The 20325-nt window shown below is 48.4% G+C and overlaps 13 protein-coding genes across 13 annotated transcripts; 4 read left to right on the forward strand and 9 right to left on the reverse strand.

The window, feature by feature from the left end:
- Positions 1-2438: 2438 nt before the first annotated feature.
- On the reverse strand, positions 2439-2876 carry N7462_011079 (uncharacterized protein; the record flags this gene model as incomplete). Its single annotated transcript, XM_057082793.1, has 1 exon — positions 2439-2876. The coding sequence occupies one exon, from the start codon at positions 2874-2876 to the stop codon at positions 2439-2441; it is 438 nt and encodes a 145-aa protein (XP_056928148.1).
- A 254-nt stretch (positions 2877-3130) lies between these two features.
- N7462_011080 (uncharacterized protein) lies at positions 3131-3362 on the reverse strand (the record flags this gene model as incomplete). Its single annotated transcript, XM_057082794.1, has 2 exons — positions 3131-3304; positions 3330-3362. The coding sequence occupies 2 exons, from the start codon at positions 3360-3362 to the stop codon at positions 3131-3133; spliced, it is 207 nt and encodes a 68-aa protein (XP_056928149.1).
- An 8-nt stretch (positions 3363-3370) lies between these two features.
- Positions 3371-3697, reverse strand: N7462_011081 (uncharacterized protein; the record flags this gene model as incomplete). Its single annotated transcript, XM_057082795.1, has 1 exon — positions 3371-3697. The coding sequence occupies one exon, from the start codon at positions 3695-3697 to the stop codon at positions 3371-3373; it is 327 nt and encodes a 108-aa protein (XP_056928150.1).
- A 987-nt stretch (positions 3698-4684) lies between these two features.
- Positions 4685-6685, reverse strand: N7462_011082 (putative lipase; the record flags this gene model as incomplete). The annotated part of the gene is made up of 1 exon (XM_057082796.1): positions 4685-6685. The coding sequence occupies one exon, from the start codon at positions 6683-6685 to the stop codon at positions 4685-4687; it is 2001 nt and encodes a 666-aa protein (XP_056928151.1).
- Positions 6686-7584: 899 nt separating this feature from the next.
- N7462_011083 (uncharacterized protein) lies at positions 7585-8652 on the reverse strand (the record flags this gene model as incomplete). Its single annotated transcript, XM_057082797.1, has 1 exon — positions 7585-8652. One exon carries the CDS (start codon positions 8650-8652, stop codon positions 7585-7587), a length of 1068 nt encoding a protein of 355 aa, XP_056928152.1.
- Positions 8653-9364: 712 nt separating this feature from the next.
- N7462_011084 (battenin family protein) lies at positions 9365-10883 on the reverse strand (the record flags this gene model as incomplete). Its single annotated transcript, XM_057082798.1, has 3 exons — positions 9365-9872; positions 9933-10680; positions 10739-10883. 3 exons carry the CDS (start codon positions 10881-10883, stop codon positions 9365-9367), a joined length of 1401 nt encoding a protein of 466 aa, XP_056928153.1.
- A 457-nt stretch (positions 10884-11340) lies between these two features.
- Positions 11341-12918, reverse strand: N7462_011085 (acetylornithine transaminase; the record flags this gene model as incomplete). Its single annotated transcript, XM_057082799.1, has 3 exons — positions 11341-12408; positions 12482-12715; positions 12787-12918. 3 exons carry the CDS (start codon positions 12916-12918, stop codon positions 11341-11343), a joined length of 1434 nt encoding a protein of 477 aa, XP_056928154.1.
- Positions 12919-13174: 256 nt separating this feature from the next.
- On the forward strand, positions 13175-13606 carry N7462_011086 (succinate dehydrogenase assembly factor 4; the record flags this gene model as incomplete). Its single annotated transcript, XM_057082800.1, has 1 exon — positions 13175-13606. One exon carries the CDS (start codon positions 13175-13177, stop codon positions 13604-13606), a length of 432 nt encoding a protein of 143 aa, XP_056928155.1.
- A 340-nt stretch (positions 13607-13946) lies between these two features.
- Positions 13947-15088, reverse strand: N7462_011087 (hydroxymethylglutaryl-CoA lyase; the record flags this gene model as incomplete). The annotated part of the gene is made up of 2 exons (XM_057082801.1): positions 13947-14768; positions 14828-15088. The coding sequence occupies 2 exons, from the start codon at positions 15086-15088 to the stop codon at positions 13947-13949; spliced, it is 1083 nt and encodes a 360-aa protein (XP_056928156.1).
- Positions 15089-15354: 266 nt separating this feature from the next.
- On the forward strand, positions 15355-16706 carry dph1 (2-(3-amino-3-carboxypropyl)histidine synthase; the record flags this gene model as incomplete). The annotated part of the gene is made up of 2 exons (XM_057082802.1): positions 15355-15493; positions 15550-16706. The coding sequence occupies 2 exons, from the start codon at positions 15355-15357 to the stop codon at positions 16704-16706; spliced, it is 1296 nt and encodes a 431-aa protein (XP_056928157.1).
- A 238-nt stretch (positions 16707-16944) lies between these two features.
- On the reverse strand, positions 16945-17838 carry N7462_011089 (shikimate dehydrogenase family protein; the record flags this gene model as incomplete). The annotated part of the gene is made up of 1 exon (XM_057082803.1): positions 16945-17838. One exon carries the CDS (start codon positions 17836-17838, stop codon positions 16945-16947), a length of 894 nt encoding a protein of 297 aa, XP_056928158.1.
- Positions 17839-18254: 416 nt separating this feature from the next.
- Positions 18255-19106, forward strand: N7462_011090 (shikimate dehydrogenase family protein; the record flags this gene model as incomplete). Its single annotated transcript, XM_057082804.1, has 1 exon — positions 18255-19106. One exon carries the CDS (start codon positions 18255-18257, stop codon positions 19104-19106), a length of 852 nt encoding a protein of 283 aa, XP_056928159.1.
- Positions 19107-19468: 362 nt separating this feature from the next.
- On the forward strand, positions 19469-20219 carry N7462_011091 (putative pathogenesis associated protein Pep2; the record flags this gene model as incomplete). The annotated part of the gene is made up of 2 exons (XM_057082805.1): positions 19469-19596; positions 19646-20219. 2 exons carry the CDS (start codon positions 19469-19471, stop codon positions 20217-20219), a joined length of 702 nt encoding a protein of 233 aa, XP_056928160.1.
- Positions 20220-20325: the final 106 nt, after the last annotated feature.

Here is a 20325-nt window from a genome sequence, read left to right on the forward strand (position 1 = left end):
AGGCAGAGCGGAAGCGGGTGAGGAAGCAGTGGAAGAAAGCATATGGAACATCACCACCACCAGAACCTACACAGGAATCCCAGGCATCATTAGATAGAGCAGAGGAAGCACGTCAGAACGGGCAGGGTTTCTTTTTAGATACTAGTGGGATGCAGTAGTAGATAGGAGAAATAGGAAGATTTTGACATTAGTGTGTAGTTTGACATTAGTGTGTGGCCCACCCACAACGCGGAAGCGGTGTGGGTGGGCGGAGACACTGATAGTGAGTGGCCCACCCTACCAACCACTACTTTTTGAAAACACTATTTTTCCACCAAAACGCCATATATTTAATTCAGCTATTTACTAGGGCACCGAGTAATCTTATGCCCTATATTCCCACATCCAGAACATTGAAATACACGCTTAGTAGTAGGCTTAGCGCCCTCAGTAGGCTGCTGAGCAAGCTCTGCATCATCGTTTTGAATAGCTTCAACGCTTGCTAGCAACGTTGAATCAAGAGATATAGATTCGCCGACCGTAGAACCTTGCTGCCTAGATATCTGGCGAGTAGAACGTGTGCGTTTTTGACGCTTCTTCTCGTTGAATCTATGTAGTTGCCGAATCTCTTCCGCTTGCAAAACAGTGTTATGAAACGCTAGTTCAGCACCTTTGATTAATTGATCTAGCGCTCGCTCAGTAGGACTTCCTGGCGACCGTGAGCGCTTGCGTAGTAGAGCTTTGATAGAGGAAGCTTGCTTGCTAAGCTGCTTAATCGTATAAGGTGTAGTAGGCACGAAAGCGCTACTCCTACTACTAGGCCTACTACTAGTAGTAGTAGTAGGAGGTGTAGGTGTTCGAAGCGATATATTAAGCTTTGATAAGACTCGGTCGGCATCTAGTGGAACTAGGCCGGCGCTGGCGAAGCTTGATTGTATAGTGCTAGGTAGGAAGGCTTCCTGGCGTGCTAGTGTATAGGATTCTAGGAAGTCGAGCTTGTCGATATGGTTATATCCTAGGCGAGCTTGGGCCTCGATTAAGCGACCGTATGAGCGCTTTAGGATAGCAAAACATCCTATATCTAGCGGCTGTAGAAGATGTGACGAATGCGGCGGCATACAGAGTGGTATAACGTTATTTTGCTGGCAGATTTGGTCGAATTGTGGTGTTAGATGGCTTCCATGACCGTCTAATATTAACAAGCGATATTTGCCTTGCGTACGACTAGTAGTTGCTGGAATAAAGAGCTTTTCTAGCCAGCGTAGGCCTATATCATCGGTAGTCCAACCGTTCGGTGATATTTCGAATCGCTAGTCGCTAGGAAGGTTATCAAACCAGCTAGCAATATAAACCTTCCCTTTAAATACTATACACGGCGGAAGCGAGTAGCCGGTTACCGATATAGATTCAATTGCTGTTACCCACTCCCGATTTCCAGGTTGTAGTAGAGGCTTCCGACCGTATAGATCCTTCCGTGTAACGATTCTAGTAGTAGATATCAAGCCTATTGCAAAGCCTGTTTTATCAAAGTTATAGATATCGTTAGGAAGGATCCCGTTTTCATTAATCGTACGCTCTACTAGCCTAAACCACGCGCGTAGGCTAGTAGGATCTTCGTTTTGTGCACGTTGATAGTCGTAGCGCCTAGAGAATCGTGTGCAAAGCTCTGGTCGACGTTGAATATAGCGTGTTACCCAATTAGTTCCAATAGAAGAAGGCTGTTTATCACCACGCGTTGCTAGTAGAAGATTTGCCATATCTTTAATATGCGAAGGCCTAGGGGAAGCACCACGCGTATCAAGCGATAGTATCCACTGGCAAAGCGAATCCTCTTCTTCTTGTGTCATTTTAAGACGTGGTGATCGTGTATCCTCGCGATTTGGCATTCCGTTGATTCGATGGCGAAGTGTAGAGCGTGGCACGTTATAAATAGCTGCTGCTTGGCGAATAGATAGAGATGAATCTTTTTGACTAGCCGCAATTGCTAGTAGGATCCTCCCCTCCCTACCTGGTGATTTTGATCGTTTTTCAGAACGTTTTGGTGGCATGGTGTGTGGTGGAAGATAGTAGGTGACGCGTAGGAAGCGCGTTTCGGATGGGGCGGGCCACTCACTAGTGTGGGCCACTGACTAGTGAAATACGTTACCAAAATTGAACCTGGTTGAACCCCTAGGTTTCAATTTTGAACATAATTAAATGATCTGCATAGCATAAATTTCTGGCTACACTTCATGTTGCATATGTAGCGTACCCCGAAACACGGAATTATAATTCATTCCTCGGACTCCGTGGGTACGCAACTTTAACTCTTGGGTACGCTTCCATGGGACCCGCTTGGTTCTAAGAGTGTGTCTGGCTACAGAGCGGGCTAAATCATCACTTTTGAAGGGCAGGTGGGTCCTGAGCATCAAAAGAGTGCAATGCCATTTCTTTTATTTCCGAGTGCTATTCTCTATCCTTTACCCAATCCCTGGACCTTCAAACACCTTTCTTCCTCTGGCCCAGGTTTGATATATTGTTGCGTTTAGCAACGTCTCGGGTGTCCATTCTTTCTCCAGCGCTACATAATCCGCCCAATGATCGGTAGCAATTCTCCCTACCCAGCCCTCGGCAAATTGCGAATACGCTGCTCCAAGGGTCGCTGCAGTGACCGCCTGTAGCAGTGTGATCGTGCCACGAGGGTTAGTCATTTGATCGGACTCTGGCTCGAGGGCCGATTTCCGAACGGTGATGTTTTCGAGGATAGGCCTTGGCGAGGACTGGATCGGAATGAACGGGCTGAACAGACGCGGTAATCCCCAGTTGGCCGAGCCGCTTCGCGTCTTCCATGATCGGTATCTCCTGGGGGCTCCAAATAATGAAACATCGGCGGCTTCGCGGGTTGACGGTTTCCACATATCTTTTTCTTGCGGTCTCCGGAGCCCTCATTCTGAGTGAAGCAACTGCCATAAGGCAAATGTGTTCGGCGGCAGAGTGAAGAGGTTACAGGTCAGTGTATTGGGGTACTAACCCGGAAACGACAAAACTAATTCGATGTAGTAATTCACAGGTCCTAATTTTACGTGATAAATGGAATTCCCAGTATGAAGTTTAATTGAAATTTATCAAGAGCCAAAATCAGTGCAGACTGAAGTATATACGCAATCGTTGCTCAAGCTAGCAGCAATGCGTCTGGGGAGGCGAGATCGACCCATCCCAAGTTAGGCTCAGATTGATTCCATCCTAGGCGTTGCTGGACCAAAGCAGAGTACTTCTTGACATCCTCGATAGGATAAGACAAGTAGGAGATCTCCTTTGGATTTTCTTTTGTCTCAGTCAGGTATACCTTAGGCAAGCAAAGCAGTACATACCTCCTGGCGATATATCCCACTGCACATGAACATGATATGCATCATTCGATGGCCTGAAGGTTTCGAAATTCACCTCCCCCATGATATAAGCTCCCAAGCATCATGAAAGCCTCTCCTGCTCTGAGCTCAGCATCAAAAACCCCTTTGTCGCCATCGGGATCAAAGTCAGGTTTTTCATCTCCCCAAAGATGGCTGCCGGGAACAACTCGAGTAGCCCCGATCTCCAGGCTTGTGTCACAGTCTGGAACAAATAAGCCAAAAAGCATGTCACGATTGTCATGATAGCTCTCAGCTTTAGCATGGCGAGCATGGTGATTTTTGTCATCTCGATGCAATTTTTGAGATTTTGCCCCAGGGTTAATATCCATGGTGATGGATATCGAAAGTAGAGGGTGAGTTATGTTGGTTGATGGCTCTTCATTATACCAGTTGGTAGTTTTAATTGAAATAAAGTCCCCAGCGAGGTCGTGTTCTAAGTCGGTTTTATATTCTCTAATTTTTCCTTAGGCAGGTGTTACCTGATACAACGGATCCGAGAAGAATTTCTCACGAACTGTTCTGCTGCGACCAATTAAGCGGGTACAGGTGCGAGTGCCTCCGTTCAGTGCTATAAAGGGATTTTGCTATAAACTCTTCGAGTGCTGGCACCGCTCCTGGGCTTGTAGAATGGTAGATTGCTCACCCCCAACCTCGCTGTTCTTTACTTCCATCCCTAACCACGGTTCTACTTCTCGCCTCGCATCCTCGAAAGCTTCTAATGTCGTGAAGTTCTGGACGATGACGCAACCATCCCGTTTCAGAACGTCAACAAACCTTTGCCGAGGCGAATGATAAGGAGTTCTTTGCATAAGTGAGTCCATCATGCGTCATCTAACACGTTCAAGCCTAGAGCGCAATTCTGCCTTGATCGGCAATTCGTGGTTGGGATTAAATATGACCTGCAAGATCTTTATGTTGGTGCTGAATAGATAGTATCCGAGCAAATACAACAGAAAAAAACATAATGGATCTGGCTGCCCTGGAATCTCAGCTGTGTATAAAAGTGGGGGTTGGAGAAAGAGGGGAATCGATTCATCGGAAGAGAGATGGGCTGTGTTGCCAGATACCGTAGATAACAATTTACCTTGATCCGAATGTCCGTAATACCCTATCTCGATCGAGGATATTCGCAATAGAATCCGTTGATTGATAATAGAAGTGTAAATCGCCATACATTATTTGCCAAAGCCTTCAAGAAACACACGCGCGCAGAGTTTAGTTGATTTCTCCGGTCAAATTTCAATTCTAGATTTAGCTGAATAATCAAGACATCGTTCATCAATCATCAGTCATGCATCTAGTATATCCACTAAATCTCATGCCCCAGGCGTCTGGGCTCTTTCGCCAAGGCCCATCAGGCCCCCGGCTAGCCCGTTCATGCGACGATCCAATATGTCTTCTTCGCTGTCCAATGATGCGATGCTTCGTCCACGGGGTCGAGGAGCAACAGGACTATCGGGGGCGCTGTTAGCTTCATATGGGAAGTAAGAATCGCGAATAACACTGTTCATGTCCAAATGCTTTAGTTTTGCATGGAATTCGTTTTCGTCTCGGTTCTCGTCAGCGATAGTAGTCAATCCCGTTAATTGAGACGCAAAGGTGGATCTAGACTTCCTTCGACGTAGAGAAAGATCGGACATGGAAGATTTGCGCTCATCATTGGAAAGCGGTGCCATTTTAGTCAAGCCCATCTCCAGTGGCCTGTCTTCATCTGCAGAAGACTCGCCCGTAAAACTGCGGTGGTGGTGTCGCCTACCCTCCTTGGCACTACCGTCGCCCTTCCCGACGCCTTTCCACCTCTGAGAAGTATTCAAATTCAAGCTGTGTGAGAGCTGGAGAAGAGTGTATTCCGGATCTTGAACATTGATATTCACAAACAGGCTCTCGATCCATTGTGCACTACGGTTAATATATTTCCATGAGTCTGGAAAAAATCCTGCCATTTGTAAAAATCCATGGGAGACCCCAGGGATAAGAGAGACTTCAACATGGTCTTTCTCATTAAAATTACGTTTGGACTTCTCAAGTCCTAAATCTTGACGCTCTTGAAAATGATGTAGTTTTGCCTGTCGCAGTCGACCGGCGAAAATGACAGTATCATCGACTAGTGGATCACGCTCCCCTGTCAAGATATAGGTCTTCGGAAATTGAGAGAGAAGTGCATCCGGTGCAAGAACGGCGGACAGATAAAAGTCTGTGTTGAAGTCAGGACGATGGTGAGGGCCAATGTAGAGAATAATCATAGCACGCATCATTTCCGGTGTCAAAATTCGGTCATGGACGTAGGATATCATCGATGAGACCGCAATTCTGGTTTTTAGTGGTTGGATCTGATTCTCGGTCGGAGACACGGCATGCCCGTTTAGAGCTTGGCTCTTCGTTAATTTATCATGGAGGGCCTTTGAGGCTTCAGACGCAATACTGGTCTGCTCGTCTTTCTGCGTATTGATTTTGGGAGATACTGCAGTCAAGTCGTCAACCGAATGACCAGGGGAAGTGAAGGGTGTCAGCTTCCGATATTGGTCTTGCTTTCGTTGTAAGATATTTCGATTGGTTTGACTGGAGTTTTTGTCTTGAATCAGAGACATTTGCTCATCAGTCATCCAGCTTTCCACCCTTAAATTCAGTGCAGGATATGCTAGCACGACACCATCCGGACGTGGTAAGACACGATCACCTTCCCAGCCTTGCGCCATGGCAGATTGTAGAACCATCAATGTCATCCCTACTGCAAGATTGCCGCCGGCGCTTTCGCCAGTAACCACGATCCGAGGACGTGTCGAACCGCTAAACCCCACACAACGGCCATTCGTGGTCATTATGGTATGGTAGACGTCGTAGCACTCATGGAGGGCATACGGATAAGCGTATTCCGGAGCCTTTTTGTAATCAATGCTGAGTATTGGGACCTTGAGCTGTCCTGCCCAGGAAAGTAGCTTATCCTCGGAGTTGCGAGGGCTCATGGCAACGAATCCACCTCCAGGAACATCCAACACTAGGGACTTTTGTTCTCGCAAAGCGCTGAGAGGCCCATCAAAGTACAGCCATGCATCCACTGGCTCGGTATGAATTGAATTCTTCGGGCGAGGAATCCGGATTGCCCGAGGATCATGTCGAGTCAGTCTAGGTCGGACTAAGCTTGCTAAAAACCATAGATATGGTGTGGTTGCTTTGTTCCAGGATACACGAAGATGCTCTAAGGTCAGGGTTCCGCGGACACGTCTGACTTTTTCATCTGCTTGTTCGGCGGCAATAAAGTAGTATACCGTGAAGACCAAGGAGGCCAAATCCCTGAGCCACTTGGGTTTTATCTTCATAGCTGTCCAAAACCCTGCATCCAGGCCAGTTGTGATCCATGTCGCTCGGAAAAAGGATCGCGAATAAAGGTTTGCCAAAGGCTCTGGGCATTCAAGCCCGACTATTTTGCCGAAATTCCGACAGATGTAGAGCCATAGGAATATGACCACCGTAGTCTGCCAGGAAGTCAACTTTCCCGTCAGGCGAGAAGAGATAGATCGGATAATAGGCGGACCATGTTTGTCGGCTCTTCAATGGAACGCTAATTAGAAGTAGATTCAAAAATAGATCTAAATTAAGGGATGACATACCGCAGTAGATAGACAGACCAGAATGAGACTACAGCAAAGACTTGAATTTTCCGAAATCGAGTAGATGGCCGTCCCAAGACATGATCTAGATCAGAGATCGAGAAATGAGCTTCGAAAGGGGCCTGAGAGCCATGGGTGAGCCGTACCTATCATTTCAATCGACAGGAAGAACGCTGCTCTGGCTCACGAACTGCAACTGCTGTACAACAAAAAAAATTGCATGGAATATTACCATAAATATAAGCGCCAGCTATGTGATACCTGTTAACAAAGCGGGTTGAGAAGCGAGTCGAGGGGAGTCAGCGCCTCGCATCCTTCAATAACTCAGCATCACATGTGATTGAGCCCCCACACTTTCACATGCCAATGACGCCATCAGCTGACCTGAGTTCAATAATTATCAATGATGAACAGGACATGATGATTGGTTAAAAAGATTGAAATTTTAAGGCTAGCGACAATACAACACAGATTTTATTTTCCAGCAAAAAGCACTTGACCAAAGCAAGGTTCCCGCTGGCAACACAGAGAAAACTAGGTGCGGCAAATAGACAAGGTATTGAGAATTAGATCTTACATAGTGGAAATCAAATAACATGATGAAAAGTTTAGACTCTTTTCAAAATCCAGATTGTCCCGGTTCCAGGGCGATATAAAGTAAGATAGTCGAGCTTCCCTTCACCATAATCAAAGGCGAACGCCCGATCAGCACTTGACTTCAAGTCATAACCACCAATACCATTACCGGGTGCCCCTTGTTGGTAGACAGGGGAGAATACACCGTCTCTGTTCTGAAGAATCCAGAAAGTTCCGGTGCCAGGTCGATATAAGGCAAGATGATCCAGTTTTCCGCTATGGGTATAGTCAAAAGCGAACACGCGATCGACACCAGATTTCAAATCGTACCCACCAATACCATTACCGGGGGCACCCTGCTGGTAGACGGGAGAGAAAACACCGTCTCTGTTTTTTAGAATCCAGAATGTTCCGGTGCCAGGTCGATATAAGGCGAGATGGTCTAGTCTTCCACTATGATCATAATCAAAAGCAAATGCCTGATCAGTGCTTGACTTTAAGTCGTAGCCTCCGATACCATTACCGGGGGCACCCTGCTGGTAGACGGGAGAAAAAACACCGTCTCTGTTCTTTAGAATCCAGAAGGTTCCAGTACCAGGTCGGTATAAGGCGAGATGGTCTAGCCTTCCGCTATGATCATAATCAAACGCAAATGCCTGATCGGCGCTTGATTTCAAGTCATAGCCCCCGATACCATTACCGGGAGCACCCTGCTGGTAGACGGGAGAAAATACACCGTCTCTGTTCTTTAGAATCCAGAAGGTTCCAGTACCAGGTCGGTATAAGGCGAGATGGTCTAGCCTTCCGCTATGATCATAATCAAACGCAAATGCCTGATCGGCGCTTGATTTCAAGTCATAGCCCCCGATACCATTACCGGGAGCACCCTGCTGGTAGACGGGAGAGAAAACACCGTCTCTGTTCTTTAGAATCCAGAAGGTTCCAGTACCGGGTCGATATAGGGCAAGATAGTTCAATTTTCCGCTATGATTATAGTCGAAAGCGAACACACGATCGACACGAGATTTCAAGTCATAGCCCCCGATACCATTACCGGGATCGCCCTGTTGATAGACGGGATGGAACATAGTAGGGGTCATTGAGCTTTTCCAAAAAATGGGCTAGAACTTGGTATACCTGTGGGGACGAAGCCAGGAGGCATCTTTGTTATATCTACAGGTTGAGAGATGACAGCGTCTGCTGGATAAGTATGTAGCCGATCTCTGCTACCAAACAAAAGATTTTAGTGCCGTTAACAGCCGTCTTGATGTCACGCTAGCACAATTCGCATTCTAGACCTCTATCGGCTCCATTTTGTGGCACTCTGTTAGTAAGTTACTATGTAATTGCGTCACCTCCCTCAACAGAATGGATTTTCATCTTATCACAATGCAGCTGTCTATAGTTACCACAGATCCTGAATAAAAGATGATATCACAGCGAATGTTAGATTAGACGACAGATTCCCCTGTACGACGAAAGTGGACTATGGCGAAGTCTAGTCAGCGATCACGTAGAGGATTCTATTTGATGGGTTGATGAGAATGGACAAAAAAAAACAGAAAAGAAAGGCAAAACACTCAGCTTTAGTCAAAAGGGCCACAGTTCAACGTCAGTCTATTTTATAAAGTGGATATCCTACCTATGCAGGGTGGAATACGAAACCTCAAAAACAGCTAAACACTACGGCGGAACGACATGCACTGTTTACAGCAAAATCTATATTTTATTTCTCATATTCTCCGCACTTGTCATAGATCTTTGGTTTTAAGTGAGGCAAAAAAAAAAAAAAAAAAAAAATGAAAAGCGGAGTCAGACCTGCCTGCAGTACTCCCGGCCATGAGCAAGCTGCCATCGGCACAACAGGACCTCCCAGGGCATACTTAGGAAGCCAGCAATGCAGATACCCGCTGAGTCGCTGACAGTTGTGGCTCCGAGAGAGAATTCCCGGTCCTCCTTGGGCACGCGGTCACTGATTTCAGCAAATGTGTTGACATAGACGAGGCCGCCGAGTAAGCCTTCCCAGAAAATAACCAAGAAAACGATATAGACACTGGGAATGAAGTTGAACATCGAGTGAAGTGTCAATAGAATTAAGTTCAGTATCTGCAGCAGGGATGGAAGATAGAGATAGTGCACTCGGAAGAACGGGGTTGAGGAACGGGAAACGAAAACACCAGCCTGGTAGATAGCGTTGTATGCTGGGTAGAAGGAGCGGAAGTCCTTAAAAGGCGTTGCATATAATGGAAACAGTAAAGTCGGCGAGACACCCTGGTTGATCACGTATTCGGCGATGAACACTAAGAGCAGTGGGACCATGCTGCATTTGCGAGTTAGCATAGCAGGAAAACAGAGCTTCTACATCCTGGCAAAGACTTACAATGGAAAAAATAGCCGTCTCAAGCGACGTAGGTTTTCACAAAAATGATCCCAGCGTGCCGATGCTACATTGACATCGACTAGTTTGTGAGTCTCTGTGGAACGCACAGACACTCCCAGAAGCCCTTCATTCTCCCCACGTTCTATTTCATGGCCATCCTCATCTGTCTCATTCTCAATCAAGTGTTCTCCCCTTTCAACGGCATGATACCCATCTATAGCAGAAGCCTGAGGGTGCAGAGCAGCTCTAGGCAGGACAGCAAAGAAGCTAATGGCCATAACAGCAGGTAACACTGCAGATGCCAGGAGAGTGGCTTTGACTGAGATATTCATCACGGATGTCGCAAGAGCATAGGCACCAGCTCCAATGAGACCAGCTGCGCCCGTCCCACTTCCCCACGCCGCCAGGCTGAATGGGCCATAGAAATGGGTGAGGCCAACAAAGCTTAACTCGCCGCCTCCAGCAGACAAGCTCGCCAGAACAATGCCAGCAATCTTGGATGCGATAGTTCCACCATCTGTATAGGGCGGGCTCATGGCGACGACAAACATACCCATGACCGATAGGAATACGAAGATGATGACACGCGTGGAGTACGGTACGACGTGGATAAAGTATGGGGCGATCAGCTTTGTGCCGAACGACGGGATGATATCCGCAAGAAGAACGATGCCTTTTGGTATATCGGGGCCGACGAGATCTAGCGCCGCAGAGAGGAGGATCACGTAGAGGACATTGTTAATGAGGCCTGATGAGTTTGTTAGTCGCCTTTGGTCCGAACTCGCCGCCCTTGATAAAAGACACACCAAACAGCCAGAAAGCGACGCAAACCCGGGGGTCTGCATCGCGGAAAACCCCCTTGAACCGATCGTAAGTCCTAACCCACAAAGATCGTGAGGTGTTGTCGGCAGAAGCCATCGGCGAGTCCTCTGCGGACGCGGAGCGAGGCATTCTGAGGGGTCGTTGCGTCGCGTGAGGGAGATCAGAAGCTACAGACGAGAAAGATCCGAGGTAAAACCAGGGCCATGGTGTTTTATTCTAAGCGCATGGGGCGACTGACGAAGGAAGTGCCCTACGGCGGTTAGTGGTTGGTGGTTGAGAGGGTCACTTATCATCCGAACAGGGGAACTGAGCAGCCGAGAATCCACGCGGGTTGCGGTTCCACGCGACGATCCACCGCCCGGGCTCCGCTACACGCGTCATCCCATTGAATCCTTTGGGAGGATGCGAAATTTAGAGAAAAATCGCTATTTATTCTTCGTCTATATGGGATATATAGGATACCAGGGGTTGCACATGCCCCAATTCTCCGAAACAAAAAAAATTGTGCGTCTGAGGAATGAACAGCGAAATGGTATATAGGCAAACACATCGTAGGCGGCATTCAAATCGGACTGGACTGGACAGTTCAAGCCTTGGTCACAACTGACTCGATGGCCTGTTCGAGGAGGTCCAAGCCATTCTGGATCTGCTCCTCTGTGATGGTCAACGGAGGCACAAAACGGATACAACCGTCGCCAGCAGTGATAATTAGCAGACCGCGCTCACGGGCGGCCGTAATGATATCACCAGCCTTGGCCGAGAAAGCCGGGGAGAGCTGGACGCCCAGGATCAGGCCCCGACCACGGAACTCTGAGATCACATCGGGGAACTTCTGCTGCAGAGCTTGGAAGCCAGAGGTGAACAGAGTTGACTTATCTTTGACGGCGCTCTGGAGTTCGGGGGCGGCAAGGCGCTCAAGGATATGGTAGGCAACACGGCACGCCATGGGGTTACCACCAAAGGTAGTGCCATGGTCACCTGTCTTGATGTGAGAGGCGACAGTCTTGCCGGAGACAATGGTCGCGCCAATAGGGATACCATTACCCAAGGCCTTGGCAGTGGTCAGGATATCGGGATGAGCGGCCTCGCCGGACGCCGGAGCAAGAGAGGGGTGGCCATGGGCCCAGAAGCTACCGGTTCGGGACAAACCACATTGGATCTCATCGAAAACCAGGACGGCGCCCACCTCATCACAACGTTTGCGCAGTGCAACCAGAAACTCCGGGTTTGCCACGTTGACACCACCCTCACCCTGGATGGGCTCGACGATCACACCGCAAGTCTTATCGGTGATCAGGGTCTGAAGTTGCTCAATGTCATTGTAGTTTCCGTACTTGAAGCCGGGAAGCATAGGCGAGAACGGGGTCTGGTACTTGGGGTTCGGGGTGGCAGAGAGAGCGCCCATTGTACGGCCGTGGAAAGAGTTATGGAATGAAACAAACTCGTGCTTGGCGCCCGAGGGGTCAATAGACCGGCCAACCTTACGAGAAAACTTGATGGCGGCCTCATTGGCCTCGGTTCCCGAGTTAGAAATGAAGACTTGTGAGGCATCGCGCATAGCACCGGAGTCACGAGTCAACTTAATCAGCAGCTGGCTCAGGGCGCCAGTCCAAGGGTTGTGGTACAAGTTCGAGGCATGGAGGAGGGTTTCGGCCTGTTACAGACAAGGGTCCCTTGTTAGTGGTCGCGTTGGAGAATATGCTTGTAATATCCGATGGGGGGCAGACCTGCTCGGCAACAATCTTGGCGATTTCGGGGTCACAGTGGCCAAGAGAGTTGACCGCAATTCCGGCCGTCAAATCCAGATACCGTCTGTTCTCCATATCCCACAGGTAGCAGCCCTGGCCCTTCATCATCATAGGTGCCGGGCGAACGTATGTCGGGACCATGAAGGGAGCCCGCTCGTTGATGAACGACTGAGTGATGGAGTCCTGCGAGGGATCGGGGTGGGTGAGACCTTTCTATAGGACGATATTAGAACTGAATCTCCAAGATCTCCCGTAGACAAGATCATTGAGCTATTATTCCATACTGGTGCTTGGGATTTCGCATCTTGTGAAGCACTGGCCGAGGCCGCGAATCGTCGCTGGGTCGGTGACTGGAGAGAAGGGGCCAGTCGGGTTGCGCGAGGCAGACGACGCGCAGCCAGACGAAGGGTAGACATGTTGAAAAGTGAAATTTTCAATCTTCGAAGGAAGAATTAATCGTCGACCCGAGGCCAGGAAGAGTCAAGAAAAGCGGATGACTCGACGGAGAAACAAAAAAACGGCGATATCGGGATCGGCAGGCCTTAGTCATTTGTAGTTCGGCGCCACCGTCCGAGCCCATCACCCGTAGCCCGAGTGGAATCCAACCTTCCCCGACTCCCATTGACGCAGAAAAACACCTCTGCCTGGACATTCCGCTCTCTGCTTCTCGCCATGTTGTCCTCTGTCTGCCTGCGCCGCGCATGCGCCCCCTCGCTCGGAAACCGACTCGTTATTCGGTCTCTCTCCACCACCGCTATGCGCAATGCCGAGGATGGCAAGCCATCCTTCTCGTTCAAGAATTCCCCCGCTCCTCCTCGTCTTTCCAAGGAAGAACAAGATATTTTCGAAGACCTTCAACGTCGCTCAACGGGTGCATTCAGTACACCTCAGGTCAATCAGTCCCCACAATCCGCCAGCCAGGCCGAGATCAAGGTCAACGGCAGTGGCGAGGAGCTTCATCCGGATGCGCCTACAGGCCTGAAGCCTGAATTTGAGGGCGAGAAAAATCCCAAGACGGGTGAGGTCGGAGGTCCGAAGAATGAGCCTTTGCGATGGGGATCTGGAGGAGACTGGAGCTATGGAGGACGGGTCACCGATTTCTAAACAAGTGTCATGAAGAAAAGGACTGTGCATAAACACTGGCGTTGGTTCATAATTCTGGCCTTCTCGATTCCGCTATTCACTGAGTCTCTGAAAGTTCAATTTCCATTGTGTCGCAGGGCTCATCAGCATGTAATTATAGTAAACGGGCCGTGAAAGTTCGAGAACAAGAAGAGAGATGCCATTGCAAAAGTTATAAAATATATACTATTTCACAAGAAATACAGATACAGATATTGCAGCTCGAATGCATTCAATGATGAATGGAGGGTTCGCTGAAACTATGAAAATAGAAGTTAGAAGATACAAGAGGCAAAAGGACGAAGGTTTTGGCCGATGCTTTTTATTCCGCCAGCCGACTCAGTGTGGCTTTGCCAGCCCGGCTATCGTTTACTCTGTCCAGCTCCCCGCTGATCCACGATCCAATTCGTGACATCTCCTCCAGGGAAATACCGGTATGCATTCCTAGGCTGTGCACGGTATGAATGAGATCTTCAGTCGACACATTACCGGTCGCACCCTTAGAATAAGGGCAGCCACCTAGTCCACCGACACTGCTATCGAAGATCCGAACTCCATGCTCCAAACCAACAATTGTGTTTACCAAGGCCTGTCCATAGGTATCATGGAAGTGAAGGGCCAGATCAGTGTTGGCAATCCCAGCAGCTTTGAGGGCTTTTAGAAGTTCCATGGTGCGGGGTGCGGTTCCCATGCCTGTTGTGTCCGCTACTGAGACCTCATCAGCCCCCATTTCTAGGAGCGTCGCGGTGATATCCGCCACCTTAGCAGGGCTGACATCCGGCCCTTCATATGGGCAGCCAAGCGCAACAGAGACATATCCCCGGACTCTGATATTCTTGGTCTTGGCCAGGGCCACAATGGGCTTGATTCGCTCCAGGGATTCGTCGATGGTACAATTGGTATTCGCCTTCGAGAAGGCTTCCGTTGCAGCAGCAAAAAGAGATACTTCTGTTGTTGTTGCGGCCTTTGATTCAGACCCGGCAGACTCTGCTGGAACACCGGTGGCGTCCATGATCTTCACAAGGCTCTCGAGACCCTTGATGTTGGGGACCAGGTAGTTGTATGCAATGGTATTTTGTGATTGAGGCGGGGATGTGAGAAGCTGCTCACAGATTTCAGCAGTGCTGGCCATCTTCATGGGGTTCTCGAGTCAGTATTTTGCAGCAATTCTTCTCTCTGTCGGGGTTGGCCTCAGCTCCGCACCTGTGGTACCCATTTGGCCGGCACAAAAGAGCCTGCCTCGATGGTTGTTACGCCAGTCTTGGCGAGTCTCTGAATCAATTCCAACTTCGTCTCCATTGAAATGGCTTTCTTCTCATTCTGGAGACCATCTCGAGGACCGACCTCCACGATGCGAACATGGTCCGAGGCTAACCGCGACTCGGTCGCAAACCGGCGTGTGGAAAATGCGGCTAGGGACGTCCTGCAAGCTGATAGCAAACGTAATTGAGGACGAGAGGCCATTACGATGGATCGCAATATCATCGGACGTAGTTGAGTAGACGTATTGTAGTGTTCTCGAAGTACAAGAAGTGACGAGAGGCCGGAGAGAGAGGGGAGCTCGTTCGATGCGGAGAGCGCCTTGCCTAGTTGGGACTAGCACGGGAATAGTCACGCCCCACCGGAAAAAAAGATAAAAACGATAAAAAAGCGATAGTGGGGTGATTCTTGACTAGGAATATCTTCAAATCCTCAAACCCCCAGACACTCACGCAAAGCACGGCCCAAGCATGGAGGAGACACCTGCTGCTACGGAAAATAACCTGCGTCAGCCCAAGAAAAGATTTGTGGGCCGACGGACCGCAGATGCCCAAGCCCAGAAGCAGTCAACGAGCGGAAACGATGTTGAATCGACAGCGGTGCAGAAAGGTATGTGGAAAATGCTGTAAAAATTCGGTTTAGATGGCTAATCTGATATTATGTAGCTGCACCTAGACGCACACCTCGTACACTGAATCAAGTACCCCCAGAAATCCTGAACGACCCGGAAATTCAAGCAGCAATCGAACTTCTTCCCAAGAACTACTCTTTCGAGATCCCAAAAACCATCCATCGAGTACGCTCATCCGGAGCGAAGCGGGTCGCCCTTCAATTTCCCGAGGGGCTGTTGATATTTGCCACAACTATCTCGGACATCCTCACCCAGTTTTGCCCTGGGATTGAGACCTTGATCATGGGAGATGTCACCTACGGCGCGTGCTGCATCGACGATTATACCGCAAGGGCCCTCGGCTGTGACTTGCTGGTTCACTACGCACATAGCTGTTTGATTCCCGTGGATGTAACCAAGATCAAGACTCTTTATATCTTTGTCGACATCAGCATCGACACCGACCACTTGATCGCCACCCTGGAGCGCAACTTCAAACCAGGTCAGACCATCGCCACAGTCGGTACAATCCAATTTAACGCAACTTTACACGGACTCAAGTCTGTGTTGGAGCGCGCAGGATTCCGAGTCATCATCCCACAGATCATGCCTTTGTCAAAAGGTGAAATCCTTGGCTGCACATCACCTCAGCTCCCTGAGTCCGAGATTGATGTTCTTCTCTACCTTGGCGATGGCCGCTTCCACCTTGAATCGGCTATGATTCACAACCCTACAATTCCAGCCTATCGCTATGATCCGTACTCGCGCACACTCACCCGTGAAAATTACGACCATGAGGAGATGCACACCATTCGACGCGACGCGATTGCAACTGCTAAGTCTGCTCGCAAGTGGGGTATTATTCTGGGCTCACTTGGCCGACAGGGTAATCCGAACACGATGGCGATGATTGAACGTCATCTATCAGAGCGAGGCATTCCCGTTGTAAATCTTTTGTTGAGCGAGATCTTCCCTGGCAAATTGGCATCTATGTCTGATGTCGAATGCTGGGTGCAAATTGCATGCCCACGCTTGAGTATTGATTGGGGATATGCTTTCTCGCGTCCATTGCTGACACCATACGAGGCGCTCATTGCCCTGGGGGTACGTGAGAACTGGGATACTGACAATAAGGGTATATACCCTATGGATTTCTATGCTAAGGACGGACTGGGTCGGACAAAACCGGATCAAGCGATTCGTGCGGCGTGATCAAAGGAGTCATTGATTTGATTCTATGGTTCTTTTCAAAAAAAAATATTATACCCCCGAATATAGAGCTGAGGACAGCCGGCCTGGCCCTCCATTTAAATCCCAAAAATGATGTTACCTGTATATGCATCAAAAAAATCCCTACTTCCTCTGAGGTTCCTCTAGTAAAATCGGAAGATGTCTGTCTCTCTTTATTCTATCCTTGAGACATTAAAACGAATTCAAGCTATACGCCATTCTATAGCATGCCTCCCTTGTTTGCTGACATCATTCGGTGCTCGTGCTCAACAACTGCATTTATCATGCTCTCCTTTGGCGGGTCAAGTTCAGTCCACAGCCTGAATTGATCATATGCCTGGGCAAGCAGCACTTCGACCCCCGTCACCGTATCCCACATCTCATTCTTTTGCGCCACTGCGAGGAGCGGTGTTTGCCTTGGTTTGTAAGACATCTCGATACAAAGTCCCCGAAGACCAAAGATTGAATGGAATTGCTCTTCCTTGGTAGTCTCTGCGGGAATTGTTCCGATGATGATATCGGGCTTCTGCGGCAGATTTTCCAGAGATGGAAGAACAGTGATATTGAAGACAGCCTTAAAATCCTCCTTCACCTTCTCGGAAACAGTCGAGGTTCGATTGACGAGATAGATTTCCTTGAGACCAGCCCGGTGCATGGCGTATAATGCCGCTCGAGAAGCTCCTCCAGCACCAATGACGAGGCCAGTATTCGGTTGTTGCATTGTTCGCGCAGCGTAATCGACAATAATGTTGTACAACCCCGACCAATCGGTGTTGTCGCCAATGATCTTGCGCTCGTTGGCCTTTCTTGTGACAATCAGGGTATTGATTGCACCAATCAAACTAGCCGTCTCAGTTTGATCATCGCAATACTTATGAACTTGCAATTTGTGGGGCATGGTAACGCTGCCTCCGCCAAATTCCTCCTGCGCAATCAACCCAGCCACCTCATTGATGGTCGCCGACTCCCGAATATCGTAGAAGTATGGAAGATTATAATGCTTGAATCCAGCATTGTGAATTGTTGGTGAAATGCTGAATGAAATACCGCTTCCAAAGATGTGGAAGCTCTTTGGTTCGCTGAACCTTTTAGAAGAGATTTCTGACAGTGCCATTGAATCAAAGACACGCGTGCTAGACGACAAAGTGACATAAAATGATAAATGAAAAAGGTTAGTGGGAGATAGAACCAATTTGAAGTAGAATGTATATGTGAACATAATGTATTAGTTGTGTTGATTTTGCATTCGGCTATGAGCTTAACCTTGATCCCAATGGATCAAACTTCAAGATCGAATATCCTGGCACCACCAACCGCTGGAAATGAATATATCCGATATGAAGAGACATGAATCCTGATCTATTATCGAAATTATTCCCGAAGTTCTTTAAAAAGTCAAACACAACCTTGACCAAAGACAATAGGTTCCACCAAATCCAATAGCTGATAGCGATGGCATGCCAGACCCAATCACAAAAGATGACATTGCATCTTGTCGGGGTGGGAGTGACCCATTCTATCGCCCCAGACATGCATAACTACATCGCGAAATCCCTTGGCCTTCCATGGGAATTCTCATCAACCGAATGCTCTACGATCAATGACCTTGTCAAATTAGCCAAGAAGCCTACTACAGCTGGCCTTGTGGTTACAATGCCATACAAAAATTCTGTCATGAAACATCTTGAGGAAATAGATGAGCTAGCAAAAGTCATTGGTGCTTGCAATAACGTGTATTTCAAAGATGGGGATGTACGACGCTTGTGTGGCACCAACACAGACTGGCGGGGGATCAAGGGGTGTCTCCTGGAGAAAGGAAACATGGCAGATAGGCCTTCCGCTGATTCTCCTGCTACTGCTTTGATCGTGGGGGCTGGTGGCGCAAGTCGAGCGGCTGTCTATGCGCTCACAACACACCTCCACTGTCCGACCATCTATGTGCTGAATCGAGATGACCAGGAGGTTTTTGATCTGACTCAAGATTCTCAAAAGTTGCCTTCAATTCCCAACATTAGGCACATCAAATCTGTGAACGAAGCCAAGAGTCTCCCAAGTCCATACTATGTCGTCGGAACTGTGCCGGATTTCGAACCAAGCACCGAATCCGAGCTTGCTGTCGCTTCGGTACTGGAGCATTTCCTTGCCAGAGAGGATAAGGGGGTTTTATTGGACATGTGCTTTAAACCAAGACGAACAAGGATGATCAAGCTGGCGGAGAAGTTAGGGTGGCCCTCTGTAGAGGGAACGCATGTTATCGGATACCAAATTGAAGAACAATGGCGTCTGTGGGCTGGCGAAGAGCATGTTCGCAAGTTAGATAGGGAGGGGGCTTGGAAAGTTCTACTAAAAGCTGCGGAAGAAAGCAAAGGCATCAACTTCTAGATTGAGTGAGTGAGACAATTGACATTGGTATAGTACTATACTTTTCCTCCAATCTTAGGTAGCCTATTAACCGAAATACCTATGTCGTTCACTTGTACATTTCCACACCACTTACTACAAGTACCGTCAGACCTAGGTGGATTTCCTTGTGACAACACAGACTAGGTTCATGCATAATGCGGCAATTGTTTCTCTTCCCCCCCTCATTTATCCGTTGTAGGTGGCGTCACACCAAAGAGAACGGGTCGTTCATCGGCAATGGACTCAGCCGATCCCGGATAAGCCGAATCCAATATATAGGGTACCCCAGATCTCGCAATGAGAACAACAGTCTGCTAAAAAAGGAAATTTAATTCCACACAATGCTTGACCTCCATTCTCTTCCAGCAGGCACCCGTCCTGATAATGCGATTCGCAATAATGGACCCGACAACCTGGTCATGGAACGAGCAAAGCTACGCGAGCTAGCTGAGGGCTGGCCGTGTTACCGGTAAATCTCCTCTATAGCCCCATGACTAGTACTTGCTAACCTCCATTAGGGATGCATGCGAGTGGGAGAACTTTCTCTCGATTTTTCATGAGGATGCTCATGTTTACACTACTTGGTCTGGCAGAGTTCACCACAAAGACTTCATCGCAGCTTCAAAGAAGGGTATGGATAATGGGGCTTTCATCATGCACCGCTGCCATGGTGTTACAACGGATATCACGAAGGATGGAAGCCGTGCCGTTACGAAAATGAAAGCGACCATTACTCAGCGATTCACAATCGATGATTGTGAAGTCGATGCCGAAGCAGACTGTCGATTCTGCTTTTTCTTCGAGAAAATCGACGGTCGCTGGGGTGCCCAGTTCGTTCGACACTGGTACGAGAAGGATAAGCTTCTCCCAGTCAACCCGAACAAAATCCCGCGCATAAATGAGGAAAAGCTGAATTCATACCCGGAAGGCTATAAGTGTCTGGCGTATTGCCAAGAACTCACAATGGGGGTTGCGGTCCTTAAGGATATGCCCGGTCATAAACGACATGTAGGCACTGTCTGTGGTGAAAAACATGATTTACTTTATCATCTCGCAAAGGACTGGCTAGACGGGAAGAATATCAATGTTTAGATACCTAAAGTTGAAAATGGGAAATTTGTACATTGTCAAGTCTAAATCAATCGTTCAAATTTGAGGGTTTGCTTTGTCGGTCGAAGCTTGAATAATGGTATATAAA

The sequence above is a fragment of the Penicillium macrosclerotiorum genome, assembly GCF_028827735.1.
Source record: "Penicillium macrosclerotiorum strain IBT 26536 chromosome Unknown utg000011l_segment0_segment0, whole genome shotgun sequence".
In the NCBI taxonomy this organism is placed as follows: domain Eukaryota; kingdom Fungi; phylum Ascomycota; class Eurotiomycetes; order Eurotiales; family Aspergillaceae; genus Penicillium; species Penicillium macrosclerotiorum.